The sequence below is a fragment of the Python bivittatus genome, unplaced genomic scaffold (assembly GCF_059951505.1).
Source record: "Python bivittatus isolate LINGU-HERP-01145 unplaced genomic scaffold, Pbiv_v1 ctg000070_np1212, whole genome shotgun sequence".
In the NCBI taxonomy this organism is placed as follows: domain Eukaryota; kingdom Metazoa; phylum Chordata; class Lepidosauria; order Squamata; family Pythonidae; genus Python; species Python bivittatus.
Window position 1 is genome coordinate 23,378,437 of NW_028277034.1, and position 17,715 is coordinate 23,396,151.

The 17,715-nt window shown below is 39.4% G+C and overlaps 1 protein-coding gene across 3 annotated transcripts in view; it reads left to right on the forward strand.

The window, feature by feature from the left end:
- The first annotated feature begins 1,511 nt into the window (after positions 1-1,511).
- Positions 1,512-17,715, forward strand: part of OTUD4 (OTU deubiquitinase 4) — a 39,914-nt gene continuing 23,710 nt past the window's right edge. Inside the window, exons 1-8 of one of the 3 annotated variants that reach the window (XM_025166894.2) lie at positions 1,512-2,425; positions 5,757-5,840; positions 7,309-7,359; positions 9,435-9,481; positions 13,155-13,227; positions 13,392-13,473; positions 14,408-14,546; positions 16,865-16,904. In XM_025166894.2, the coding sequence (XP_025022662.1) occupies positions 2,264-2,425; positions 5,757-5,840; positions 7,309-7,359; positions 9,435-9,481; positions 13,155-13,227; positions 13,392-13,473; positions 14,408-14,546; positions 16,865-16,904 (678 nt within the window). In that variant the 5' untranslated portion in view covers positions 1,512-2,263. Of the gene's footprint in view, positions 2,431-5,756; positions 5,841-7,308; positions 7,360-9,434; positions 9,482-13,154; positions 13,228-13,391; positions 13,474-14,407; positions 14,547-16,864; positions 16,905-17,715 lie in introns of all 3 variants that reach the window. The other 2 variants (XM_007428627.4, XM_025166896.2) reach the window with 2 other exon arrangements.

Below are 17,715 nucleotides of genomic sequence, written 5' to 3' on the forward strand. Positions count from 1 at the left end.
TAAAAGGCATAAGCACTCATGAGCTGCATCGTGCATCTGATGAAGTGAGCTGCACTTTGCAAAAGCTTATGCCTTTTAATAAAATTTGTTGCTTGGAAAAGATGCTACCAGACTTTTTCTGATTTTTGATTTCCACAGGATTGTCCATGAGGCAGAAAATAATGAAACAAAATACTTAAATTCAGTTGGGACACATCCAAGAAGCCATGCATAGGAGTTATACTAAGGATCCAATCCTTAATCTTTACATAAAAGTAAGTTGTTATATTCCAGGAACTCACTCCCTGAATAAATATGCATAGACTAGGTACTGCAGGTTCTACCAGTTGGTAGACAGTGATGCTGCATGAAATTTCAGCTTGTACATAAAAGCTGGGTACACATAACAGGTCCTAATGAGGTTTCTCTGGCTTTGGCTTAATATGATGTAAAATGTTAATATTCTGAAAGGAAAGAAAAGCATTCCAAGGAAGGCTCTTGGAGGCTTTAGAATAAATTTAGTTATTTATTTATGCTTTTTGGTGTTACGTATTTTTTTTTTTTGTCATCACAGTTGAACCACATCCAATGAATGTTGGGAATAAGGCCTCCCAAATTACCATGATGATTAGCAGCCATAGGGGTCCAGAGCTTTGTTTAATGTTAAGGCACCTCTTCTGGTCCTTGCTATGGCAGGATTGCAAGAGTATTAGCAAACTTTGGTCCACTGTCAACTTTATGTTTCCCCAAGATAGACACATTGAGCTAACATAACTAAGAATAATGTGCAGCCTGTTTGGGATATATCTGTCTGGAGTCTCACTTGTTCTGTTCTTAGACACTGCCTGCAACAACAGTGCAAGACTCTGGCACTCTTCCTGATATGCACATTCTGAAACTGGATCTACCCCAAAGACAGCAACTCCATACAAGCTGAACTGGAAACCCCATCAGATAAGAAGTTTGCTCCTGCTTTTATTTACTCAGGCATTATTCTATACAGGCTGTATTTGGGGGAAGTCCCATCGTACACACTTGGGCAAATCAGCAAAGACTTAAGTATATGGCCTAGTCTAGGCCATAAATTAAAATTATTATATAACCATGATCATTATATAGCAGCAATGGTGTTCTTATATGCTGTATGCTTTAAAGAGCAGAAAATAACTAGCCTTAAGAAAACAATTTAAAATAGTTGACCACAAACCTCTTTAGCTTAATGTCTTTATTGGATATTACTGAATTACATTTCAGTGAATGCATTGTATGAGGACAGCCGTGAGATTAGTTTTTTATTCAATGTGTTCTGTACATCTAGATCAGTGTTTCTCAACCTTGGCTGCTTGAAGATGTGTGGACTTCAGCTCCCAGAATTCCCCAGCTAACTCCCCAATTCTGGGAGCTGAAGTCCATATATCTTCAAGCAGCCAAGGTTGAGAAACACTGATCCAGACGCTTGGGTCTTTTAAGCAAACCATAGTTCACTTATCCTTGGATGCGCGTGTTGTAGAAAGGCAACCACAGGGTATGTAAGCTTCGGCGGTGTGAATACAAGTAAACAACTCTTTTTAGATCTTTGTCTTTTGACGAACCAGGCGAAAGTAGCCGAACTGTGAATAACAAAATCATAGCAAGCACCAATGTCACAGAAGAACCGGTCAGCTCCCGGCCTCAAGCCCGCTTCCTCCTCGGGAAAGAGAAGCGCGGCAGAGGAGGCGGGAGAAAAGGGGCGGGATTGTCGTCTCACCCCTTTCTCCTCCACTCGCTGCGCTCCCACTTCCTGCTGGAATCGAACTACAACTCCCAGAAGCCCCTCGAGTGTCGGGCTGGCTCTGAAAGTGAAAACAAACTTTGGGGCTGCCCGTTTCAGTGGAAACACCACATGTTTCGTTTCCGCTCGGGAAGCTCGGTGGTGCACCAAAGCTGCCATCGGGAACCAGTTTCGGGAGGGAGGGCGCGCTGGGTTTAGAGGAGACCGGAGGCAGCCCGGGTGTCCCAAGGAGAAGGCCAAGGAAGAAGCAGTCACCCGCGGTCTCCGGTTCAAGTGGCGTCTCTCGCAGGAGTCCCACATGCGACCTGCAAACGTGAGTCCGGCGCCTCCCGCTGCTCCAGCCTCTGCCGCCTTGGCAACCGCCTCTCGCCTTCGGACAGCCTTTCCCGGCGGGTTGCTTTCGATGCCGGTCGCCCTGTTCCCCACACCTATATAGTTTCTTTTTCAACCATGTGGGGCTGACTAGGAGGAGGGAAAGAGACTTCCCTGCCGCCCCTGGAGCAATAAATAAACATGGAGGAGGCGACCGGCAGCAAGGAGGAGCGGAGCCGCCTGGGCAACGGCGTGGAGACCCCCGCCGAGGATGCCATGGATAGCTACTTGCGATCTCAGGGACTGTACCGCAAGCGAGTGGCGAAGGACGGGTCGTGCCTCTTCCGAGCGGTGGCGGAGCAGGTAAGGTGCGGATTTCCGTAAGCAGCGACGGCTCGCTCAGAGGGCCGGGCAGGGGGACGCCTCGCCGTGCGCTTCTCCCCACATGTTACACTACAATTCCCATCACCCTCCGCGGACGATGGGAGACGAGAGTCTTCGGGGGAAATCGAACAAACGGCTGGAAATCGATCGGGGGGGGGAGGGGAGGAAGCGAGCCCTTGTTCGCCGTAGGCCGCAGCTGATCAGAATTCCCCTTGGCGGGGAGCAGGGCTCGGCCGAGCGGTGCTGACTGTCGGCTCTCACAAAAGCAGCAACGCTGGAGACGGCTGCCTCGGAAGTTTTCAGCTCCTAGCTTTGGGCTCCGTCCAGGGTAAAAAGGGAGCAGTTAGGGTGTAGCCATTTTATGAAGAAAACCATTCTGGGAAAGAAAATTCGGGATGGAAACCCATTTTCAAGCCCTTCCTCATTGGAGTGAGTCCAGATCGTCGGCTCATCCTAGTTTCTAGGGAGACTTTAATCTCGCTTCTGCATTCAGAAAGTTGTTTTAGGCGTTAAATTTAGGTTTCCTGTTTCGAAAAAATGATGATTAATTTTGTTGGCCAGGAAAAAAAAAAGGCGGGGGGGGAGACATTCTTGTATTTTGCGTTCTGTCGCATTTAGGTCTGTAATAATTTCACTGTGCATACATACGATGTGAATGATATCACAGTTGCAAAACATAAAAAAAAAAAGGAGGAATCCTAAGCTTCTAATTTTTGCTATTAGAATAAAAAAACTTACTGAAGCTGATTGGCTTGTTTTTATTGTGGCTCAGCAAACTTGCAGAGTATTTGTGTGTCCCAACTGGCATTTAAAATGCAGCCTGCAGGATGTCTGGCCTATTGAATAAATGAATGCCCCAAGGGCTGCTTTAATTTAGGCTAGCTTCCTGTAGCCTTAATGACTAGGCACTTTTAAAAAGCCAGGAGTGGAAAGCTTTCCATGATCTTGATATGCTTTTACTTCTACCCCCATAATATTGGATTCTGATATGAAACTGGTACTTGATGATCAGAGAGGAATCATCAGGTCTGAAACACTTTAGGATGGTACCCAAGAAAAATTAATATTCACCAGGAAGTCCTTGGTTTGCATGTCCTTTCTGGAATTTGTGAGGTAAGCAACTTTGTTTCCTCCAGTTGCTTTGAATTACAACACTGTAAACCCAGCACATGGTCAATGAACAGAGATTATGGGAGCTGAAGTCCCAAACAGATGAATATCATTACATTACCTATCTCTGCAATAGATCAGGTCAGCTAGTTGTCTGACCTCCTCCTCAACTGGCAATAAAGGAAAAGTTTCTCAGAAAGAAACATTGTTTTTATGTGCACAGAACACTAAGCCACAACCTAGCCAGCCAGATTATACAGTACTTTTGTATACAGTATTGTGTGAACTGAGCTGATGTTATTAGTTTATGGTTCAATGTATTTTGTGAACCCAGAAAATTAGATTGAATAAACCATGGTTCAGTTAACAGAATGAAGACTTTGTGGACACAGCCAGACCCTTGATGCCACAAGATTCTAATTTTGCTCCAATAGGCTAACATTTTTGGAAACATCTTTGAAAATGGCTGCATTCCAAAATAATTGTAATTACTGTAAGATAATGCATGTCAGGTATTTGAGCAGCATTAGTATATAAATTGTTATAAAATCCAATCAGTACAAGTGTTGCTCTATCAGAAAAATCAAATTCCACAGTCTTTATTAGGACCTTAATATCTAAACTGGAGTTCTCCAAAACTCTTCATTAGACAGGATATTAAAGAAAGCAAGGAATTGTAAACAAACAGGAAAGTCCATTATTGTGGCTGTAGGATTTTTTAGTTCCGATGCAGTCTCTTACCTAGAGTGAATACATTTAACTGTAGATGTAATTGATGTCAGGTTTCACCAGGCTTTGCATAATCAAAGAAAATGATATCCAGCAGACATACACACACAAAACCAATTAATCCCAATCTGACTTTATACTGGCTCATAGACTCATCATTAATCAAGCAAAGCATGTACCTCAACATATTCCCTATTATGTAAAGAATAAGTACATACCTTTTAAGTGCCTTCATCTGGTCCTTAAACTAGAGCCTTAAAAAATTTAAATATTTGTTTCTTGAAATTTTCCATTGTGTGTTTTGTATTTTAATAGTTGTTCTGTCATATCTTTATCTGAAAAGCAGTGCTAAAATTGATTTAATATATACTGTACCTATATCCATAGATTTCTGTGACTAGTTGTGTAGAATGATAACTGATTTGAGATTAGTGCATGGGTTATTTGAACACTATCTAGGTCTTAGCTTCACTGGAAATACATAATAACTGTTGCTAACCTATATGGTAGTTGAATGGACTGCCTCACTTCTGAAGAATAAGAGATCCCGGCAGTCCCGGTTGCTGCTGTTAAGTGAATGCCCCAGTCGTTATGTGAGGCAACTTCCTGCTGGCTTCCCACAGTCAAGTTAGTGGGGAAGCCGGCAGGAAGTTGCAAGCCCAAGGTGCTGCCAGGTGGGGGACAGGGTGCATGGGGGTGCGTGAGAGGGTCAGGTCGGGTGCGTGAGGGAGGTCCCCATGGACCTGACCCAACCCTCTCACATGCCCCCATGACCCCCTCGCTCCCTCCCCCACCTGCTCTGTCCCCCATCCTCTGTGGCTGAAAATCCTGCTTGGATTTTTGGCATGAAGCTTTTTCAGGCAACCCCCAAAGCTCCGTGCAAAGCGGTTACGGGCTGCCTGTAACAGCTTCATGCTGAAATCGAAGCAGGATTTTGCAGCTGCCTGAAAATGTCCTTTGCCAAAATTCTGCTTGAATTTCAGCACAAAGGTTTTCAGGACTGCCTGAAAATGCCCCGTGCCAAAATCCTGCTTGAATTTCGGCACAGAGCTTCTTCAGGCAGCCCTCAGAGATGAGAGAGAGTCCTCTTGGCAGGTGGCAGCAGCTTTCAACCTTCCTTGCCGGCAGGCAGCAGGGAAGATTGCAAATGGTGATCACATGATTGCGGCATGCTTGGCAACCGGTTGTAAGGGTGAACCGATTGCCAAGGGCCCAGATCACCATAACTTCAGGTCAGTTCGTAAGTCCCTTCATTCAGCACTGTCGTAACTTCAAACGGTCACTGAACAAATGGTCAGATAGCAAGGACTGTATTTTGAAATTGGCTGGAGTCACTTTTCCACTTCCTTCATCTGCATATATAGTTGAAGCTGAAGTCATAATTCTAATTTAACAACTTTGACTTTTTAGATTTTAAATCTGTATGTAAATATACGTCGATTCTTCTTTTTTTTTAATAACTGTTTTACAGGTTTTCCACTCGCAGTCTCAGCATCTTGATGTTAGGATGGCCTGTATAAACTATCTGTGGAAAAACAGAGAGCAATTTGAAGCGGTAAGGGCATTATTGTATTATGGATAATTATTAGAGCCATGCTGTGCCTTTAAATACATCTCCTTTTTTTCCATTATGCTCTGGGGAAAAACATGGTCAATTTGCTTATGACAGGGCATGATTTGAAGGCACATGAGCAGTCACTTTATTCAAGCTAAGAGGATCTATGGTTAATGCTTGAATAGGCCACTTCCTGGGTATTCCTTTGTGTCCAGTGTTGTGATTTATAATGGGCAGAAGGCAGAATATAAATGTAATAAATAAACCAAACATGTTAATTACCAAACAATGATATTCTTATTTTTATAAGTTTCTATTTCCTTTATGGGAACAAAGTGGCTCCAGACATTAGATCTTCATATCCATGAAAATCAATGGCCTGGTTTGCTTTTTTTTGGTTTTATGTTTTATGGCTTAGTACATAGGGTGAATTCAGCTAGTTGTCACATAACAATGGTTTATTTAACTGTGGTTAGGTGAAACAGTTCAATGTGATGTGTGCCACATCAGTATCAGGCAGTTCAATAAAACTATTTCCTACAGACTCTTCAATCTTACACCTTCCAACTGTGGTTAATTTCTACTTCCACAATTCCCACTTAGCATGCCCAGTGGCAGTGCTGTTTTGGATATATGAAGATTGTAGTCCAACACATTTGGTGAGTGCCAGAGTAGTTAACCTTTCATCACTCATTAGCCTACCTTTTATGAAGCCATCCAACTCTGATATTTTCTGGGACTGGATATGGTTTTGATAACACTTTGGGTGTACAAGTGGCTTTCATTTATACTATATACTAGAGATGAGAAAACTGGGGACCTGGTACCTGAATAGCACAAGACTAGTATTTCTACTTGTAGGGTTGTTTGTTATATTAAAGTACCTACTCATATACTTACCTCTGTTCTAACAACATAGATATACAGTGTATATCTCATAAGATGAGGTGAATACCATACACTTGGTTACTTTGTGGTACAGAAACCTGAGAACTGGATGCATCCAAGAGATATGCTTTATTTCAAAGTTTTGAAATTTCTGTAGAGAAGCATTTATCAACATTGGGAACTTCCAGATGTGTGGCCTTCATCTCACACAATTCTTAGCTATAGTGATTAGAGAATTCTGGGATTTGAAGGCCATTTACATCTGAAAGTCATTACGTTTGGGAAACACTGCTACAAACAGCCCATGGCTGTTCCACAGGTTTACCAAGTCTGCAATTATGTGAAGGAAGTTAAGGTGTGATCTGGTACATTCCTAGATGCTACTCTGAAGCTACATCTGTAATTTCTGTATTTTAAATAATGAATAAATTAAGCAAATCTCCACAATTTGAAGGTTAGAAGAAAGGATCCTTGATCAAAACTGGTTTTTTCCAGAAATGAGCCTTGTTATCTTTACTTATTAAAACTGGATGTTTCATCACAATGCTATTAATACCTTTTTCATGTTCATGTTTTACAGTTTATAGAGGGGTCCTTTGAAGAATATCTGAAGCATCTGGAAAATCCACAGGTATGTACTATCAAGTTAACCACACATATAGCAGTTGGCTTATCTCATTCCCCTAAGGATTGAATCTTGCAAAGTGAATGAACTTTGTTTCGATATTACATGTGAACAATTTTTCAAAGAATGGTTGAAACAGTAAAATGTATTGGTGCATACTCATTACTTCAAGTGTTGCTTTTTTGTTTTGTTGTTTGAAATTGCATAGAACTTGAACATTTCCTGCAAATAGAGATTTGTTTATAGCCATTTGCTTGTTATAGCTTGCAGAAAACAAAGGAAAGACAAACCTCAAATGATGCTCAAAGATAATAATTAAATAGTACATATGAAAACCTGTGTTTGATGACATGGTTCCTTAGGCAGCAAAATGGGTCTTAGCATATCTTTTTGCTTGTCAGGAAGTTAAAATGATTTGAGTGAACAAACTGTTCTAGCTGGAAAACTAGATACAGTAAGACAAATTAAGGTGATCGATATAGTATAGGAATCCATTATTATGAAGATATAAAACTCTTGAGTAAATAATAATTCCTGGGTATCTACGAGACTACCTTTCCCATATGTTTCTTTGTCCAACCTGGATGGTCAGAGAGCACCTACTAAGAGTCCCCATCTACCAGAAGATGAGCAAGAGGAGCCCAATGGGTGTTCTTGGTGGCAGCTCTATTCATATGGGACAGCTTTCCCTCTGAGCTGAGGATGGCCCTCATACTCAAAGCCTTACAGGAGGCCTTTGGGGACTGACTATCCACAGGCATTTACATGTATTGCAGTAGGGACATTAAACTACCTCACAACACAATTTGTTTATGCAACCTACTGAACAACCCATAGCTTCTCCACCCATCTTTGGAGCTAGAGTTGGGGGTGGGGGAATAAAACTTGTAGGAGAGTTTTCATCTGCTTCTGTAGGTTTAAAATAGGGAGAATAGTTGGGCACTTGTGATACTCTATTAATTAATAGAGTATATTAATAATATACTTAATCATATTAGTACTTAGGGATGGTACTAATCTGGCTCTGATGATCATGGTGATAGGAATTATTGAAGTTTACTTACCATTTTTTGAGCCTGTTCCTTGCTGTAATAGCTGAAAATTCTATTCTGTTGGCTCCTCAAAGAAAGTGAAAAGACAGAAGAATAGAAGACATTAGTGCTGGAACAAAATATGCTATTGCTCTGTCTGGAATACTGTTTTTCAAATTAATGTAGTTAATAAATCATCAGTGCCAGGCTAAGAGAGGGCACGTTTAATGCATATCTGCTCTGGCATTTTTGTATATTGCCTCTTGCTCTGTTTGACCTTCTGTGAGTTCTTTCTGCTTACTGGGCAAGGATAAGAATGCAGTTGACCCTTCCGTTATTTGACTACAGCATTGTTGGGGGTGGGGACAAGGCCAGTGTTTTTAATATTTTGCATTGTTATGCAATAAGGCTTACTGTGGAGTTTTCACCATTCCTTCAAATATAAAGGTAGTATTTGTTACTTGAAGCCAGGGAATATTTTCAGTGGTCAAATTGCTTAGCGGACAGCCTGTTCTGCTCTCTGATTGTATTGTTGGATGGCGCCTGCGCTGTAAAGGAGAAGAAAAATTGAGGTAGATAGGATAGATTTCTGGATGTGAAAGCAAAGCATTCAGGAATTGAAGGATTTAATGAGGTTATGGATCAAGACCTTTTGGACAGGATATTTTGTATACCAGGCTGCCATACTTCAGGGAGAATAGGGAGCATATGCTAAAACTGGGGAGAGTTTATTTCAAATGAATTAAAATTTCATGAAAACTTCTGTGGAATTACCAAAACTTTAATATTGGTGAGCTGTAACAAATGCACATTAATTGAGGTTTGATTAAGTAAGTCACATTTTCCCACCCTGGTGCCATTTAGATGTGTTAGATTACAATTTGGGTCATAACTCTTGTAATTCGTAATTGAGGAAGGTTAAACCAAGGTGTTAACTATTGCTGCTTGCTAGTGGTTTAAGGGGTCCTTAAATATCTTTTGGCATTTCACTGGTTGTTATTTACATGTGTGTTACTGATTATTTCATTTTTTTTTCTCTTTCTGCTACAGGAATGGGTTGGACAAGTTGAAATAAGTGCCCTTTCTCTTATGTATAAGTAAGAAATGTCTCTTTAAAGTTCAAAAGAATAATGCTCAACCAATATAATGCACATTTTAAAATGTTAGAAAAATGCAAACAAATTGACCAACTTTATTTTGTAATGGAAGAAGTGCCCATAAGAAATACATGTTTTAGGAGAGCTCTATTAACTACAGTTAATAGTAGGAATAAAGGGAGAGTCATATCAACAATTTTTTTTCCAGTATAAATGCTGCTAAAGTAATCATCTTTTTATTAGACTGTAAATATGTAAGCTACTGATATTCCTGGAAAATACAGATGCAGATATAGGAGGAAAACCAAAACTGGCATACAGTATATAATGCATTAAATATTCTGTTGAAGGAAGAAGTCAGGGGACCTAAAGCAAGAAAAGCATTGTGTAAAGAGAGAAAATAGGGCATGTATGGTTTGGTGCTGTATGAGATTAGTGTGGCTAGACTTGTTCATGGCTTCTTGAGGGCTTAGATGACTACATTCAGTAGGTCCCTTGGGGAAGTTTACAGAATAAACTTACCAGGTGTATTACTCTGCTAAAGGTCCAAGGAACCTTATTTGTCTTCTGGACCTATTTTTTAGGATGTTCCTAGAATTGGATATCAATGATATATACCTTACTGAATATTAGCGATACATACTAGCATGCTATAATATAATCCTGTACCAATATGTTCAGAAGTAAATTCAGTTGGGTTACTCCTAAGGAACTAGATATATGATTTCTGCTTTACTGTGTTATCTACATTCAGGTGTTGAGTTTCAGTGTAGGTGGGTGTGTTTGTGTGGTTTAAGTTTTGAGTAGCATAAATTGAAGCATTTTACTACTATCAATGACTTAAAGCAGTTTCACAAAAGTATAATGTAAGTCTTGCAGCAATTACATGCCTGTATTTTTTGCTTCATACTGAGGATCTGGAATGCAAAGATTTTTTTTTTTTTAACAAAGTACCCTAGGATGGGTATGTATTTTAAAACTTTTTTATTTTATTCTATTAGAGTAATTAAACAAGGATACATACAAAACTATTAACAATATAATGTGATTTCAGAGTTCATCATTGTGATAATAAAAACTGATAATAAAAACTGATAGAAAAAAGATAAAATTATACTTTGAAGAGAATAGCACCCCCCATTAACCATGGTGCTTGAAGGTCTTCTTTCTTGACCCTTTGTGAAAAAAAGTCAAATGTTGACAAACAACATATATCACCAGTCCATTGCTGCAAATCAGATGGAGTTTTCTACTTCCGGTGTTGTATGGTAATCCTTTTAGCCATCTCTCATGCCCACGAATCTATAGTTCTTGTTTGATTCTGAATACTAGGGATATAGTATGAGGAATTCATACACCTTTAACACATAACTGTTGATCAATAAACCCTTATTGGTGACAGGAAAAGGGAAGAAAATTTTGCTGAATAAACTATTGGAATTTTAAATGAAGGCAATTTAAAAGAAAAAGGAAAAACGAGAGAGAGAAAGAGAAGATGGGAAAAAAGATAGGCAACAGATGTGAAACAAGCTGAAATATTTTCTGTAGCCAAGGATATATTGATTAGGGCTTGCAGCACTATGGATTGAAAGGGTACATCAAAGTACATGTATGGATGGGTATGCATGGAGCGCCAATTAGCAACTTCTTAAATATTTTCCTGGAATTATGCTTTTGATTTAAGGAGTTGCCAGCAGATGCTGTGTGTACACCCATGAGCATTCTAAAACATCTTTTCCCTTTCAAATCCAAAATGATGCATAGCCCTAATATAGACACAGCAAATGTAGTTAAGAGCTAAAGAAATGTATCAGCATAATGGTAAAATAAAGGGAGAAATTTTTTCTTTAATAGGCAGTAAGAGATTTTTCGGGCTCCACATTACTGCGAAATGATTATGAGTACCATTTGATTATTTCAAAACAAGAGCTAGAAACCCAATGAAATATTATAAGTTCTTCTCAAGCAATATTTCTTGCTGTGTTGAACGTTTTTCTACATTACTGGACTTCCTTGGCGTAATCTGGGAGAAGTATAATTGGAGACTTTATCTCCCAATCAGTTATTTAACTGGCTTGAGTTTTCCATAAAAAGTTATTCTTCACAGTGGAATGTCATTCACTTCAGGTTGAGGTGAATCACCCATATGAAATGGAGAAACTGGAACTCAAATAGCAGCTTTCCCAATAATTTAGGACAAAATCAATCCTTTCCATGTTAGAGCTTTCATTAAGAAAGTACAGTGGTACCTCTACTTACGAACACCCCTACTTACGAAATTTTCGAGATACGACCAGATCCGGCCCCAAAAATTTACCTCTACTTATGAACTTGCCTCTACTTACGAACCGGATCCGCGGCCATTTTCCCTGCTGCCACGCGGTCGCGGCTTCCTGTGGGCGAGATTGCAGTAGCAAGGAGACGTTCGGTGAGGCTTGTGGTGTGTTTTGTGGCGTTTGGAAGGTTTTTGTGACATTTGGAAGGTTTTTGAGGTTTAAAAATAAAATGCATATGTTTCAGAACTGTTTAACTGTATTTACATTGAACCTTATGGGGGAAATTTACCTCGTGGTGCGACCAAATTCGGAGGGTGGATTAGCCGTATTTACATTGAACCTTATGGGGAAATTTGCCTCGTGGTGCGACCAAATTCAGAGGGCGGAACGGATTAACCGTATTTACATTGAACCTTATGGGAAAATTTACCTCGACTTGAGACCAACTCGAGTTGCAACCAGAGTCACGGAACGGATTAAGTTTGTAACTAGAGGTACCACTGTACTATATACATTATTCTTGAACTCCAATCCCATATAAATTAGCCAAACGAGAGTTGAGAGTCCAGGGATCTTTTTGGGTGCTGAATGTTAAGCCCTCCTATCCCTTCATTTTAGATTCCATTTTTTGAACTGGAATTTTATGCTGGTTGTTAAACAGAACATTCCCATGCATTCAAGTCCATAACTAAAGAGCAAAAATTGTTTGGTTCTAATTGCTTGCTAATGGTATGGTTTAGATCAGGGATATTTTTTGTACCAGTATATATCTGGAATTTTGAGAGCATGTAATTGACAATTCACAAAATGGCTGCCATGACTGGCATGACTGGTCTCAAAACATTCATTTATCAGAAGGTGATCTAGCTTCCCAGGATATTCCTATGACACCTGTAAGATATTTGCTGCAAACTGATTCTAAAGGCAAGTGCTTTGTTTTGCATTATGCCAGGATCCTATTTAATTATTTTTTAAAAAAATGTTTTTAAAAGGTCAGTTAGGCAAATGGGGAAAGAATTGAAAACAGAGTATATTATACAGATGGTTAATGTGCTAGAACTGAAAGTTTTAAGACAGACATAGAGGTATTAGAAGCAGATGTGAGGGAAACTTTGGTACTGAGTGAGGAGGGAACAGAATAGCAGGTTCCATTAAGCAGTCCTGTTCCAACAAATAGCCATTGCCAATTTCTGCTGCTTGACCTTAGTCTTGCAGTTAATATTTATGTGTTGCCATTGCAGAATTCACAAGATATTTTTCCTGAATTATATGAACTCATTAAACAGAGGTTCATATACATTTTCTGCCAAGTTCTGTTTATGCTATTTTTATTTATTATCCATTTCATAATAAAACTTGTGTATTTATAGATTTTTTCCCTTTATATATTCTTCTAGAAAAGATTTTATAATATATCAGGAACCAAACTGCACTCCTTCTCATGTAACTGAAAATGGCTTTTCCGACAAGGTAAGATGAATCCTACTGTAACAGATCTTGCTACTCATATAACTTGAAGAATTGTAAGGTTTTAGCAGAAGTGGTGTAGGAAGTACTGCACTAGTCTTTAATTTGTTTTTAGTGTGTAAATTTGCTTGCTATTATATCTTAAATATTCTTGTGCTCCTTTTTAGATTTTGCTGTGTTTTTCAAATGGCAGTCACTATGATATTATCTATCCTATAGACTATACAGTCAAGGCTGCTCTTTGTCAATGTAAGTATTAGTGTGATATATCAACTTTGAAATGTGATCACGGTGTGGGATCAGAGAGAATCCATCACCTATTTGCATGTTTCTGTATCTTGGAGCAGCTATTTTAACTGCCAAAAATGTAACTTATTTTCTGTAAACTACACTAAAATAACAAATAATGAAAAACAAGTGAATTGGGTATACTAGTAGCCCTTGTGGTAGGAACCTATAAAATGTAGATGAGTTCCTGCATTTGAGTCATCCATCCTAAATTATATAATCACTGAAATTATAGTTTAGAATATTTTAACCCAGCTATTCATAAAAATATGTATGTCTGTGTTCCATACCTAAAATGGATTCTTATAGCATAAAATTAGCTGTGACTTTTGACAGTTTGCTTCATCTACGTGAATGTTGTTAATAAGCAGATGTTGTAATTAGCCTTGTTTCCCTTTTCAGGAAAGGATAAGTCTGCCTCTTCATTTCCAATTCTCCTTCCATGCAGCATTCCCATAAATCATTCAAGGGAGTTAATAATCTAAAATAAAATACAATTAAAATCAAATAAAAAGTTTTAGTTGCCCTAATAATAATTTAAATGTTCTTATTTGGCTTTAATTGTTTAGATTTTGAGTGACTTATGGGCAGAAAGGGTCCATGTAAATCAAAGTAAGAATAAATTTTGCCTGTTAATCTAAATGCTATACAAATGTAGTTCTGGATTCCTTATGGATACATGTATAATTCTAGCTGCTTCTCCAAATTACTGCTGCAAGAATTTTCAAAGGGTGCTGGCTGCTTAACCTCTCTGGAAAATTATACTTGCTGTCTAACTTTAAAATGTCCTCAATGCTGTCATCAATCTTTTATGGAGCTTTTCTGTTTTAACTTATTCAAACTGAAGTATTTTTGTGATAAATGCCTGCTGGTCTTTGTTTTGTTTTTTAACTAGCTATTCTGTATGAATTGCTGTATGAAAAAGTATTTGATGTTGATGTGAATAAAATCTTAAAAGAACTGAACCATGCTGATTTGAATAAGAATGGCAGAGGGAACAGTGAAGAATCTGATTCAGAGGATGAAGATCTAGAGTAAGTAAGCCTATGTGTTTAAAGTTAAAATGCTAGGAGAGATATGCCATATTCTACAATTATAAGGTGAATAATGTGCAGAGAAGTGAAATAGTACGAGGAAATAGTATATTTTCTGGAAACTACATCCATTGTCATGTTTACTAAGAATTACGGGAATTGCACTTCAAAGACATCTGTGTCTAGAAAAATCAGCTAAATAGTATGACTAAATTGCTACAGAAATTAATTTTGGCCATAGGAAGGGATGAGAAATTATAGGGGATTAGTTCTCCCTTCTTAAAACACTTGTGCTTTGTATGGTTGTTTGGGGCTGTCCTTTTTTAAAAAAAAATTACTAATCAAAGGATACAGTGTTGTAGCCTTCTTTTAGCCACCCAGTATGTCTCCAGAAACCATAGTTTTTGACAGCTTGATAGATTGATTATATGGGAAGTGTATGTAAGAACGTACACATCTTAAACATACAATTATTGATTTAGAATCATACAGTGGTACCTCGGGATACGAACTTAATCCGTTCCGTGATTCTGGGCGTATCCCGAGTTGGTCGTAACCTGACGCAAATTTCCCCATAGGGTTCAGTGTAAATCCGGTTAATCCGTTCCGCCCTCCGAATTTGGTCACACCCCGAAGCAAATTTTCCCATAAGGTTCAATGTAATTACCGTTAATCCGTTCTGGCGTCCGCGGACCACGCGTCAGGGGCGGTAAAACGGCCGGGCGCGGCACAGCGGTAAAACGGCTGGGCGTGGCGCGGCGGGAAAACGGCCGGGCGCGGCGTGGCGGGAGAACGGCCGGCCGTGGCACGGCGGGAGAACAGCCGCGGACCACGTGTCAGGGGTGGGAAAATGGCCACGGACCATGTGTCAGGGCGGAAAAATGGCTGTACCCCGAGGCGGAGTTCGCACATCGAGGTAAATTTTTGCGCCCGGAGCTGGTTGTAACCCGAAAAGTTCGTTAGTAGAGGCGTTCGTATCCCGAGGTACCACTGTATTTTGCATTATTTTAGTAACAAGCATGATTTGATTCGATCCAATTACTGGTGCAGAGATACCACTCTCAACTTTATATCGGAATGAAATCAGAATTTGTGTCCTTGGTTCATAGTGAGGCAGGAGCTCTGATAGTTCCTATCCCATAGTATTATAGAGGGGATTTGAACTGACAGTGAAACCCTGCACAGTGATGTTTGTATGACCAGAATTTTAATAGTTTGCAAAATAGGAATGGGTGGCTGCTCCAGTTTAAGACAGGGTGCTACTGTAGATGCTGGATTACAAGCTTTTGCTAAGTAGGCTAATCAATTGCCCATTATTTTTACTGACACCAGTAGGCCATAACTGCCCAGTTAATACCTGCACAGGATATGATCTTGTGACTTAAAAAGCCAGCTTTCTCTAACCTCCTGCCCTCCAAATGTATTGGGATTTCAAATATGTTGAGGGTGCAACTCTCAGAAATCACATATAAAGGATGCAGTTAGGAAGATAACATGAGAGGTTTTTGCTTGTTTGTTTTAATTTCCAGTGTCTCTTCTGTTGGTGTCAGAGTTAACAGGGAAAGGCATTACAGCTGAACTTGGGAGCTGGATAGAGTTGAAAATTCTCACCCCTGAGGTGAGGCTGGTCCCAACCGTGTTCACCTTCTGGAAGGCCCTCAAAACATGAGCTTGGGGATTCCATGATAGAGTGGAGCCTGTTAGATGATTATATGATAATTAACTGATGCACTCTCTGTATGCTTTGTTGCCATGTTGTCTTCTGTCTTGTTTTTGTCTTTTTTAAAATTTAAATTATGTTTTTAATGGTTTTTATATATTTTCTTTTATTATGTATGCTGCCTAGAGTCATTGTGTGAGAAGAGCAGCTATGCAAATGTGATTTTAAAAAATAATAAAATTGTTGCTGAGTTTTACCACTAAGTTGGCAAAACTTAAGGTGGGGGGAACGGGGGAAACATGGTTGGTGATATGGGACTATAAATGTGAGAGGAACTGCTGAGATACTTAAGCTTCCTCTGCTGTCTCTGTCCAAAATAATTTTTAAATTTAATATTAAACTGTTTATGTATATGTTTAATTTGGTCTCAATGGGTTAATATTGGCTTCATAGAATGTCATTTTATTGAAGCTGGTCAGTGTGAAATGCACTGTATCCTTGTGTTTCTCTGAATTTACTTCCTTCATAAGAGTAAACACTAATAATTATTGTTTATATAAAAACAGAGTTCTTACTTGTAAACACTAAGGATTATTGTTTATGTGAAAACAGAGTTCTTACTTTGATTTTGAAACAAAAAATCTTTTCCTTTCTTCAGAAGTGAAGGGGCTGCAACAAGTTGTATGAATGGCAAGAAGGTATTTTACTTCAGTCTGTTTATCTATTTATTCAATGTCTATGGCTGATCCTCTTATATAGTGTGATTCTGGATGGCTATATTAACTTCCTGAATTTTTGCAATCTACTGTAACTTGGAGTCACAGCTGCTACCATCTATTTTCCAGGAGGATTTACTTGGTATCCTCTTAATAACCATAGTGTTTGAGAAAGAGCAAGGGCCCCAGAGCCCATGGACCTTATTGGCAAGTAAAAATGAAATAAATTCTGTAGTGTCATCTTCTGGTCCTATAGTGGTATGGTGTGTGACTCATAAAGCAGCTCTTTTCCTTTGGGAGGTAGATCCGTCTTAATAAGATATAAAGAAATTTTTATTTTAAAAAGGGAAAGCAGATGGTAAAAATTCCTTTTTTAAAGTATTCACATACAAAACATTCAGTGTTGGAAGAGAAAAAAATATAGAGTTGGTTTTTTTAAAGAAGTATCTGAAAGTGATCTCCCACAAATAAATTTATAAAGGGCAGTATAAGATTCAGAAGGGGGACGTGGTGGTGCAGCGGCTTAATGACGCTGAAAGTTGCCGGCCAGAAATGGTCGACGCTTCAGCGGTTCGAGTCCAGCCTTCGCGTTAACAGGGTGAGCTCCTGTTTCCTCCCCAGTTCCTGTCAACCCAACAGTTCGAAAACTCACGTGAGTAGATAAATGGGTACTCTCACTCCGGTGGGAGGAAAAATGCTGGCGGCGCCTTGCAAAAGGAGTCAGGAGCAGTTGCCGGTAAGCGCGAAACCGCGCTTGCCCGAAAAGGGCGCAGAGCAACGGAAACTCCGCTCC